Genomic DNA, 12,373 nt, shown 5'->3' on the forward strand with positions numbered 1-12,373 from the left:
GGGCAGAAAGAGAGGAAGGCGAACATTAAATGAAACCATACAAGCAGTTGGAGAAATATTGGTAAATTCAGGAAGGGTTATACCTCTATCAGAGGTATTTCAACAACCACCAAAGAAGTTATAAATGATAGTCACGAGCTGGAATATCAGAGGGCTAAATAGTAAGGGAAAGCAGAGGTATTTAAAGGAAAGACTGAAGAAAGATAAACCGAGCATAATGATAATCCAGGAAACGAAAATCAGGCATCAACAGATGGTAGAAATTATGAAAAGAAATAAACTACAATATGAGGTAATGGCTCAAGATGCGGATGGAACAACAGGGGGTCTGGCAATCCTCTGGAACCCTGAGGAGGTATTATTTGAAAATTGGATCAGCTTCCCCAGAATCCTCACAGGCCTGTTCAGATTGATAGGATCAGAGGAGCGAATACTCATTTCAGGAGTCTATGGACCGCATATCCCAAGAGAACGGAAGAACTTTCTCAAGGATATGCAAGCTATTAGAAGAATTCTCCCTGGAACACTGTGGATAGTAGGAGGAGATTTTAATATGATTAGAACGATAGACGAAAAGAAAGGTGGCTTAAGGAGACCGGATCAGAACATGGAGGAGTTTAATGAGATGATCACAGAACAGAGGCTGGTGGATATACCTACAACTAATGGAGTACACACTTGGAACAATAGGAGGGGAGGAAGAAATCAAATTGCTTCTAGATTAGACAGGTTCCTTCTATCGGAACAAATTTTGAACCGGGATGTATTTATAGAAGCTAAAATTCTGCCGGCTTTAGGCTCGGACCACTGGCCGATCAGATTGGAAATCGATATCAAGAAGAACACTGGTAAGAAACCATTCAGATTCGAGGCATTCTGGCTTAGAAACCCTCAATTCTTACACAAAATAGAAGAATGGTGGACCCAGAGTAAAGTGAAAGGGAACGGGAAGATGCATACTATCCATCTGAAACTCAAAGAACTCAAAGGGAAAATAAAAAAATGGAATAAGGAAGAGTTTGGGAACATCATGGAGGAAAAACAAAAATTAGAGAAAGAAATGGAGGAAATACAGCAAAAAATAATTCTAGAAGGGAGGGATGAGGAAAGCAGCAAAGAGGAAGGAAGAATAATAGGCCAACTTGAAGAAAGAAGGAAACAGGAAGAGATTCTGTGGAGACAAAAATCTAGGATAAACTGGTTACGCGAAGGAGAAAGAAACACTAAGTTTTTCCATCAAGCCATGATCCAGCACAGACAAAGGAACAGGATCTTCTCCATTAAAAATGCAGAGGGGGAAAGGATAGTAGAACAAGAAGCAATTGAGAAAATATTGGTGGAACACCACAAAGAGATACTCACAGAACCACAAAAAGACCGGGGATTAGCCATAGAATGCATCTGTAAGGAAATCCCTAAAATAATAACAGATGAGCAGAATAAGGCTTTGATGAGGGCAGTTACTTTAGAAGAGGTGGAAGAAATTGTGATGGATATGAGTAAGAACAAAGCTCCAGGACCTGATGGATATACCGTGGAGTTTTATCAAGCAGGGTGGCACTTTCTCGGCAAAGAAGTCTTGGAGGCAGTAGAGGAATCACGAATGAAGCAAAAGGTATGGCCAGGTATCAATTCGACCTTTATCACCCTGATCCCCAAGAGTGATAATTCTGAAAATGCTCAAGGTTTTCACCCAATAGCCCTATGCAATGTTATATACAAAATCTTAGCCACTCTGATAGCAAAAAGATTAAAGCCTCTACTTCTGAATATAATTTCACCAGAGCAAATTGGATTTGTGGAGGGGCGACAAATTCTTGATGGGTTAGTAGTATCACAGGAAATGATACACTCACTAAAATAGAAAAAGCAGAAAGGAATGATGATGAAGCTGGACTTGTCAAAAGCCTATGATCATTTAAGCTGGAAATACCTCAGAGCGGTTCTTGGAGCCTATGGTTTTAGCAGCAGGTGGATAGAGTGGGTATACAGCATGATATCGACCCCGAACTTCTCAATATTATTAAATGGGGTTCCTACGGCAACCTTTAGAGCTACTAGAGGAATTAGGCAAGGGGATCCTATTTCTCCATTCCTATTCATAATGGCAGCAGAAGGTCTCGGAAGATACTTCAAAAAGGAGTTGAGGGAAAAGAAAATCAAAGGCTTAAAGCTGTGGGGAAACAATTTGCCTATCACTCACCAGCAGTTTGTTGACGATATTATGCTATTCTGTGAGGTCTCAGTAAAAGAGGTGAGGAGCATTAAAAGAATTTGGAGATGTTTATGGAAGCATCGGGTATGGAGATTAACAAAGAAAAATCATGCACCTTCATATTCAATACTCCATAATCAATCAAGGCTCATCTGACCAGAACTTTAGGATTCAGGCAGGGGGAACTTCCTACAAAGTACCTGGGGAATCAGCTAGATACAAATCCCACATGAATGAAAAATTGGCAGAATACTCTAGAAAAAATAAAGAAAAAATTGGCAAGCTGGTCATTCAGATCTCTGAACATTGCTAGCAGAATCGTCCTTCTGAAATCTGTCCTTCAAGCGATACCTATTTACTCCTTATCCATTATGGCAGCACCCAAAGGGGTTTGCACAAAAATGAAAGAAATATTTGGAAAATTTATTTGGGGAGGTCCAAGTCAACAAAGGAAATGGGCTCTGGTCTCGTGGGAAAATATAATGAAAAGAAAAGAGGAAGGGGGTCTAGGTCTGAGAGACCCAGAGACGTTAAATAAGGTGCTTGGAGCAAAACTATGGTGGCGGTGGATGCAAGGGGGAAATGATCTATGGAAGAGAATCTGGACTCAGAAATATAATATGCCTGCAACAACGGCGGAAAGACTGAGAGTTGAAGAAATCCCAAAAGGATCTTCAATCTGGGAATTGGCAAGTCAGAATAGGCATATAGTAAATAATCATGCCTTCTGGGAGATACGCGAAGGAAGCAGTGCCAGATTCTGGGAGGAGAGGTGGCAGCAAAGAGATAAATTGATCGAGATACAAACTCTGCAAGAAGTACAACAAAAAGCGATCAGGGCAGGACGAGAATATGTGAGAGACTATTGGAAAGAAGGAGAAACCAATGAAATATGGAGAGTATGGAGAAAGCCAGCAGAGTGGGACGAAGACATAAATCAAGAGCTGGGGAAAATATATACCAAAGAGTTAGAATCGAGGAAGATAAAAGCGAGATCAGGGGTGGATATTCTCAGATGGGGAAAAGCAATGAAAGGAACCTTTACAGTAAAAGAAGCCTACTATTTGACAAGGTATCAAGAAAGGGAGGAAGAAACTACAGATTGGAGAATTATTTGGGACAGTAAGTGGTGGCCGAAGATAACAATATTCGCTTGGTTAGTGAGCAAAGAACGAATCCTAACATGGGACAAAATACAGAAAAGGGGTTTCTATGGACCATCGAGATGCAGTCTCTGTAACAAAGGAATTGAAACCCAGGAGCATATACTGAATAATTGTCCATACGCCCGAAATCTATGGGAGGAGATTAGAACACTCTTTGGCAAGTCAAATAGAGACCCCAACAACATTAAAAATACCATACTGCAATGGGGCAAAGGACAATTCTCCTGCAAGGTGGTGAGGAGAATTTGGAAATTGTCAGTAGGTTTTGTGATATGGTCTCTGTGGAAGGAACGTAATAGAAGGATCTTTCAGGATAAAAGCAACCAACCTGCAAGAATTTGGGAGGAAATTTGTAAATCTATAAAAGAAACTGTTTTGACTGAGGCCTGGGATGAGGAGGATTGGAAAACAAACCAGGAGGAAAGGACAATAGTATCTAAATTAAATTTGGGATATGACATGATCTATCCCAGAAAAGAGAATCGACAGAGAACTCAAATTCAGAGTCCTAACCAGTTCAGATACCCCGGAGAGAATTTCATCAAGCTGAACTTTGACGGGGCTTCCAAAGGAAACCCAGGGCCGACAGGCTTTGGGGGAATCTTTAGAGACAGTGAGGAAAACACAAGATGGGTGTATGCGGAATGGGGAGGAGAAATGACTAACAACGAAGCAGAGTTATGGGCGGTGCATCAAGGATTAAGGATAGCAGTGAGGAACAGATACATGAATTTGGAGATAGAAGGCGACTCGCAGGTAACAATAGAGATGCTCCGTAAACTTAATGATGGGAGGAGCTGGGAGCAGGTTGCTAGGAGCTGGAGGACAGCTGGGATTATCCAAGATGTGGCAGAATTACTAAAGAGAATAGATTACAAAATTATTAACCACGTTAGACGAAAAGGAAACAAGGCAGCAGACCTTTTGGCTAACTGGGGGAGTAAGGATCCGGATAGAAGAATGGACAACAGTTGGACCACAATAGAGAATAACCCGAGATGGGCAGAGCTTAAAAACATAATTACCCAAGACCATAATGAATATGCAACTAGATAAAGACGACAACAAGCGACTCCCGATCGGGATGTTAATGGCGGCGTATAGGACAATAATTGCAGAGCAGGTAAGGGAGCACGACAGAGCAGGAGAGTTGCAGGTAATGATGATCAAGGACAAGTGGATCATCGTAAGGGATATCATCTCAAGGCAAGCGGATGATAGAATTACGATGGAGGAGGATGGAACTGTCAGGATGTCAGAGATTGGACAAGAGTATGACAGTACGGAGAGAAGGCGAAGAGAGGCGAGTAGGGAGGTGGACAATAAGTGGCAAAAGAAGAAGGTAAATAAAATAGAAAGTAGGTGGAGGAGACGGCGGCATAAGAAAGGTTCATGCAGCCGGTTGAGGCAAACTAGCATTGAAGTGTCGAAGACAGAGCGAAGAAACAAGGAGGCCAGGGACCTGGAAGGGAGTACAGCAGGGCAAAGGAGGTCGAAAAAACGAAGAGCCAACACGGCAGCGGAGAAAAGAATGGCTACGAGGAGAAGGATGAGGAGTGATGAAGAGGGAGGAAACCGAGGTCGAGGAGACGAAGGAAAAAAAGGGAAAGGAATAATGGAAGAAGCCACAGCTAAGGAAATACTCACGGTTCAAGACGACTCAGAGGAGGATGTTGAAATGTTTGACTCGGACGGAGAGGAAGGAGAACCAAGGTGTGCATGGACAAGCCGGGTGGCAGAGGCAGGGAGGTTTAATGTCCAGGGTAGCAGGGAAGAAGCTGCCCGGGGTAATCGGGAACAAGAAGGAGAAGGGGTATTCGGAAGCCCAACAGGAGAGAAAAGAAGGGGAGGCAGAGGAAGCTATAGGAGAAGGGGAGGCGCAGGAGGGAGACGCGGGCAATGCAGACGAGGGGGAAAAGGACGGGCTGGAAACAGGGAAGAACGCGCAACAGGATCAGTTAGGAAAACAAGGAAATCCATAGGGAAGAAAGTTCAGTTAGCCGAACGGGCCTACTGTGAAAACACTAACCAAAATATCAGAAAGATTATTCAGCAGCTAGAAGAGGAGGCAATTCAGGGGCAATCAGACTCAGAATTGGAAGACTGGGAATATCTCCTCCCGGACCCAGGCAACACGCGAGGACGCATGACATTATATAAGCAGACCCTTCATGTCTACTGGGTTATGAAGAGACTGCTAGCTAAGGCAATGGAACAAGTAGCCATGGAAATGGCTGAATTATCTCAGGGAATTCCAAATCTGAAGAAGGAGTTACGGAACATTCAAATCACCTTGTTAATGCAGGATAAGAAGATAGAAGAAATACAACAACAGTTAAAAACCAACAGTCTCGGTATCAAGAAAGAGATGGAGCAGCAGGCAGGCACAGCGGACCAGCAGATGAAGACATGTTAATTAGAGGTTTTTAAAAAATATTTTTGGATTATAGTTAGTTAACTGTAGCGTCTTTTTGTAATACAGAATGCAGACAAGAAACTATGATAATCTCTATGCATGTTTAGTTTATAAAGCATGGACAGACAGAATCAGGACTTTTTATTTTTGGATGGCCATTAAAAACTTAAGGTGGCCAATAAACCCGGTTTCCCCTCGGGGCGGGTTGAGGTCACCACGATTATGTAGTGGTTTCAATTCGAATTAATAGAAAAAGAAGGTCTCTCCCTAGCTTACAAAAAAAAAAATATGTTCCAGAAGTTACAAAAAGTTTTGGCCAGTGGCCAGAATTCTAAGCTTGAAAAGTGCCTTAAATTCCTCAGACTCTAGCTAAGATCTGCTGGAAATAGTATCTGGACACAGGCATGCTTGTGGGAGGGTCTAGAGCTCTCTGGACATTGGCATGTCCATAGAATGGGAGAATACAGAGGGTTAATAGATTAAAAACTCAGTGGGACCTAGGGGCTGGTTAGTAGAAAGTTTGGGATGGTTCCTAGGGGTCCTATTGCTAATGTTGAAAGTCTGTATGGTGTGATTCCATCGGTTCCACTTCCTTCACGTGAATTAGGAGGTCGAATCATATCATAGTAACTTCTCATCACATGTTTACCCCCGGTTGGTCGGTTACTTGGGTAGATGAGGGAGGAGGGTGTTACACAGTGGTATCAGAGTATGACTTACCCCTCAGATTGGATGGGCTATGTGTTGGTCATGCATTCATGTCAATTGCATATGTGTTCCTTATGCTTGTATTCCATGTGCTTGTTTCATTTTCATGGTGTTGATCATGGTTTTAGTGATGTCGCCACGTGAAGGTTGATGATGTTGTTGTCAGATGTGTCATCATGAGTGTATGGTGGTATATGTATTTGTTTTTCATGTTGGTGTTTGTATGTTGTTATGCATGCATTGTCATGGTGAAGGTTGTTGTGCATGAGGTCATTATATGAAATTAGTTCATCATGATTATTTTGGTATGTTATGATGCTAATATGTTGGTTGAGATAGAGCAGGAGATGCAGATCATCAAAGTGAAGTTGCAACATTGGACCTCGGGGCAAGAACATGTCGTCATACAGGTTTGTATGTTGGGCATGCAGGTATGTAGGTTAAGGATTGTTATGTGCATTATGGTTATGTGTATGCCTTAATTCTATTGATGTTATGGTTACATACATGATAGATGCTAGTTGATTAGTGTAGTCATATGCACATGCGTCAGATAGTCATGAATGATAGTAACTTGTGGTTATATGCATTTCTATTTTTGTTTTATGTTAGATAACTTGATGATTATGTTATATGTTGTTGATGAGAATGTTATAGGTTAACTTGCTGTTGTTATATGATAGTTAGCTTGATGATTAGGTTATCTGTTGTTGATAAGCATGATACATAACTTGTTGTTGTTATATGCTAGTAACTTGATGATTATGGTTATTACATTAAGATCTTGATGTTGTATGTATCATAGTAAGTTGGATTGGCCTATGCGAATGGTTAGGGTTATGACATTTAGGTATGCGTTAATATGTTTTGATATTATGTCATACTAATCTAGACTGACAATGCATATGTGATTTTTATGCATGAATGAAAATAATTTATGAGCTTATGATGTAAATATGTTAGCTAGTTATTATTATGGATATCATGAACTTATTTGTGTTTGAGTTGGTATGTTGTGAAGTTATATTGTGTTAATCTGGATTGATTGTGTAGACAAGATTGCCTCCCCTGAGAGACATTAAGGTATGAGTTTTCTTATGTCGTATATGTGGGTGCTTGATTGTTTGATTATGCCATCTAGTTGATTAATTTAACATGGTATGTTTGTAAGTTGGTTGGATGTTTGATGAACCACATGATATGAGTATGTGTCTACAGGATTTCTTGCCGAAATGATATTATTTTAAGATGATTGTACTAACACAATGTGTTGAGACAGTTGATATATACTTGAGTGTAGTAGGCAACAGTTGTAGCATTATGTCTATTGACTATTAGTTGATTATGGATTATGACATGATTTTTAGTCTTGGTAAAGGTTGATTTCAAATTGATATACATGATGTCTTGATATTTAGAACATGTGGCTGACGTGTGTGAGCAGTTGTAGGGAAACATGCTTGGTATTAGCATGACAAGGTAATAATTGATGTGTTTATATAACTAACAATTGGGTGATGTGATAGTACATAGTAAGATGCAGTTGCAGTAAGGTAAAAAGGTAAAATAAAGGAATTGGGCAAGAATTCCTTTGGTTATGTTTGGAAACACTAATTCTAAACGAATGAGTTCTTTTCATACAGGAAGTCTTCTTATCCTTGATTTTGTCTGAAATTATGTGGATATGTGTTAGATTCATGAACTTGTATTTGACAAGTATATTAGCTAGTTTCTAGTTATGGGTTAATTAGTCAAGGGAATTGGAGCCCCTTGAGAGATGGCATGGATGTGTTCAGTTACAAAGCAATGTGCTTGCCACAACAAGGTAAGGTGACTAGTATGTTGTTATGTTTATTTATGCACTGACAATTATACGTTCATGGAAATATGATGCATGGGATTGCATGGAAAAGAGACTGCCATGAAATCCTAAAGAAGGCTCAGGTTGAGATTTCTTTTGGAAGCACTGGGAACCATGGGGATCGAGTCATGGTGTCTATTGTTAGTCTTATGCTTTTGTTATTTTGTGATTTTCTTGTGCTTGATTTGCAGTTTTGTTATGTCTAGTGCATGATCATGTCACTTTGTTTATGGTGTCGTATTGTTATTGTTTTTCATGGTTTTCTTCTAGTTTGTTTCTTGTGCTTGCCTTTTAAATTTTGAGTCTTGGGAATTTGTTGGGAAAGAGGAAAGTTAGTGGAGCTTGGAGAGATTTAAATGAAATCCAGTAGGCAATGTAAGACTCAGATGAAGCCGGTGCGTGTATAAATGAATTTGAAGGCAAGAGTATGACAACAAGTTGGATTTATTGGGTCCATTGGTGTAAATAGACGATGACAGGACAATCACGGGAAAGGTAATCAAGAAAGGTAAGGTGAATGTATTTGAGGCATCATATGCCTTGGCTATGTTGGGAACTGTTGTTCTCGATGTTGTGCATGTGTTGCACACATAAAGGGGTTTCTCTTAACCTTGACCTTATGATATCTAGTAATTATGTTGTGATCATGATTATGCTGATGTTTATATGTACATATGTATGTATGTCTGTCATTGACTGATTAGATAATTATTATTTTATGTTGATGTTTATATGTATGTATGTGTATGTATGCATATTTTTGTCTGATAGGATCATGATTGCTTATGATAATGTTTATACATATGTGTATGTATCCATGTATCTATGTCATTGTTTGACAGGGTCATCCTTGTGGAAGAATGATTGATTATGTAGGTGAATGGCATGAAGAGGTTCCTGGTCTTACGAGGAATCAATTAGGAGAAGTAGCCCTGAAAAATATATGAGGTCAGTTTCATGTGGTCATGAGTTGATATTATGTGACTATATTATGTCTATGTTATGGACAGGCTATACCGAGGGAAACATTTGCAGAAGGAAAGCGGGTTGGTCTGCGATATGCCAGGAAAAGCATGGATAAGACACTGGAAGCAAGGTTTCTTGGTAGAGACAATGTGGTTTTGGGTATGTGGTACTACTATTGTGCATATGTTGTATATGGTGTACATGTTGCATATGTGATGTTGTGTGCATGTGGTGTTGTGTATATATAGTGTGTGCACATGTTGTTTATGCAGTGACTATGTACAAGGTGGTACAAATAGTGTTGTGTGAATGTTGCATATGCAATGTTGGGTATACATGGTGCTATGTACATGTTGGATATGCAGTGTTGTGTACATATTGTATTGTGCACGTGATGGATATGTGGTGTTGTGTGCATGTTGGATATGCAATGTTGTGTACATAGGGTGCTATGTACATATGGTGTTGTGTGCATGTTATACATATGGTGCTATGTACATACATGGTGTTATACATATGGTGTTATAAATGTTAGGGTCCCACCCTAACCCCCTTATTTATGTAGTGGGATCGAGTCATAGTAAAGAGTCAATAAAGCCCATATTAATAATTGTAAGTGGTTAACCCGCAATTAATGACGGGACCACAGTTAGTTGCAAATGGGCCATGGTATTAGATAGATGGTATTAATAAAACCCATGGTATTGATCCATGGTATTGGATGTATGAGTCATATATAAAGGATAGAGACTCCCTGCGAGGAGCATCGTGTCTTATTTTTGTATCGAGCTCTGCTCTATTGGAGGTTGCCCCCTCGAAGAGGCCAGTGAACATTGCTTTCTGAATAATAAAATATTTGCTATCGTCTCTCACTATTCTATGTTCTGGGTATCTTTCTTCGCATATTCTGTATTTGGGTATCTTTTGCAGGTTAAGAGCATAACAAAGACATTGGAAGCAAGGTTGCTTCGTAGAGACAATGTGGTTTTGGGTATGTGGTACTACTATTGTGCATATGTTGTATATGGTGTACATGTTGCATCTGTGATGTTGTGCACATGTGGTGTTGTGTATATATAGTGTGTGCACATGTTGTTTATGCAGTGACTATGTACAAGGTGGTGCAAATAGTGTTGTGTGAATGTTGCATATGCAATGTTGGGTATACATGGTGCTATGTACATGTTGGATATGCAGTGCTGTGTACATATTGTATTGTGCACATGATGGATATGTGGTGTTGTGTGCATGTTGTATATGCAATGTTGTGTACATAGGGTGCTATGTACATATGGTGTTGTGTGCATGTTATACATATGGTGCTATGTACATATGGTGTTGTGTGCATGGTTGTACAAGTGGTGTTGTGGAAATGTGGTGCCATGTACATGTTGTACATATGGTGCCATGTGCAGGTGGTGTTGTGTATATGTCTTGCATATGGTGTTGTGTACATGTGGTGTCATGTACATGTCGTGCATGTGATGTTGTGTACATCTGGAATTGTATACACATTGTACATGTGGCATTGTGTAGATGGTTCTGTGTACATGTGATGCTGTGCACCAGTTATGCAGGTGGTGCGGTGTACATGTGGTAATGTGTACATGTTGTACATATGATATTGGTGTTCGTGTGGTATTGTGTGCATGTCGTACATGTTGTGTTGTGTACATGCAATGCTATGTATGTGTATTGTGTAGTTTGGGTATCGTGACATGTGTACTCATTGCGTTGTACTTTGTGTAGTACATGTATTGTGTTGTGTTGTATGCCATGTGTAGGTAAATTTATTGTTGTGGTGTTGTACATTGGGTATAGATGTATTGTGTTGTGTTGTACGCCAGGTGTAGGTACATGTACTGTGTGGTGTTGTGCAACGGGTATAGATGGATGTATTGTGTTGTACCCTAGGTGTAGACATATGTATTGTGTTGTGTTGTACACAACGTGTAGGTGTATTTATTGTATGTTTGGTGTAGGTGCATGTATTTCATGGTGTTGTATGTCATGTGTGGTTGTGTGTGTGTGTGATCCACACTATGTGTATGTGCACATGGTTGAGGAGAAGGCACTGGGTGTTTGTTGGGTGTGGAAACCGATCTAGAGTGCGTACAAAATAAATATAAAGGTAGAAGCTAAGGATTGATTAAATGATACATATCAGTATTTTATTTCAGTTTTATTATGCATGTGATTTATGTTTATGGTCTATGATGATTACATGTGATCAATGATTTTGGTTTATGATGGTTACATGTGATTTATGGTTTTGATCTATGATGGTTATGTTTTGAGCTAACCTGATGTGATATGTTTATGCATGATGATTTGGTCAAAGAAGTTAGTTTGACTTATTGACATGAAACAATAAGGATTGCAAGTATACCTTGTTAACATGCCACCAATGAGGTATCAGGTGAATTTATTTTGAATCTAATGGAAATTATGTGCTTGGTACACGAAAGCATGAAATGTGTGGTTGGGTGGTTGAAACTGACAACAAGCATTAGTAGTGTAAACAACGAAAGAAATTGGAACATGCAACAATATGTTGGTAAAACACTTCAGGAGAAGGGCCATTGTGGGACACTGGTACCCAATAGTGTCCATTGATTTCCATGAGCATGCTATGACCAGTATGACCGTTTTAAGGCATGGATATGCCTTAGTTTTTGTATCTTCCAATGCGAGGAAGCCTTGCCAAGGGATGGACTACCCGAGATGGGGGTGCCAATGGAAATTGGAAGGTGTGTGATTACATGGAAGGGGGTGACCTGATTACTAGAGGGTCTGCGTAGCAAAGAAGGGAAGGCTGAGGATGAATTTGTTTTGGTCATTAGCATTTCTAGATGGAATAAAATGCACATTGGGAGTGTGATATGGAATAATGAGCCGGTAACTGTTCACCGAGAAGATAAGTGGCACTGGTTTATAGCGCTGGACATTGGATACAATTTGAATTTACGATAGATTCTGAACTTCCTCAGAAGGAGGTGAATCTTGGTGTTACTTTGAGGGTGGAGGTGTGAGCCTCTCGA

At 40.1% G+C, this 12,373-nt stretch overlaps 1 protein-coding gene across 1 annotated transcript; it reads left to right on the top strand.

The window, feature by feature from the left end:
- Positions 1–295: 295 nt before the first annotated feature.
- LOC149189054 (uncharacterized) lies at positions 296–4,437 on the top strand. Its single transcript, XM_089410112.1, has 3 exons — positions 296–1,824; positions 1,939–2,254; positions 2,464–4,437. Exons 1-3 carry the CDS (start codon positions 296–298, stop codon positions 4,435–4,437), a joined length of 3,819 nt encoding a protein of 1,272 aa, XP_089266238.1.
- The last annotated feature ends 7,936 nt before the right edge of the window (positions 4,438–12,373 follow it).

The sequence above is a fragment of the Pinus tabuliformis genome, chromosome 3_1 (genome assembly GCF_031772625.1).
Source record: "Pinus tabuliformis cultivar Carrire ecotype Pingquan chromosome 3_1, CPIR1, whole genome shotgun sequence".
Lineage (NCBI taxonomy): Eukaryota > Viridiplantae > Streptophyta > Pinopsida > Pinales > Pinaceae > Pinus > Pinus tabuliformis.

Bases quoted from the DNA above. Each gene is read 5' to 3' on its own strand.
- LOC149189054 (XM_089410112.1), top strand. From the start codon at position 296: ATGGCTCAAGATGCGGATGGAACAACAGGGGGTCTGGCAATCCTCTGG. The intron at 1,825-1,938 runs GTTAGTAGTATC...GAAATACCTCAG, and splicing joins GGGCGACAAATTCTTGATGG to AGCGGTTCTTGGAGCCTATG. The intron at 2,255-2,463 runs GTGAGGAGCATT...AAAAATTGGCAG, and splicing joins GTGAGGTCTCAGTAAAAGAG to AATACTCTAGAAAAAATAAA.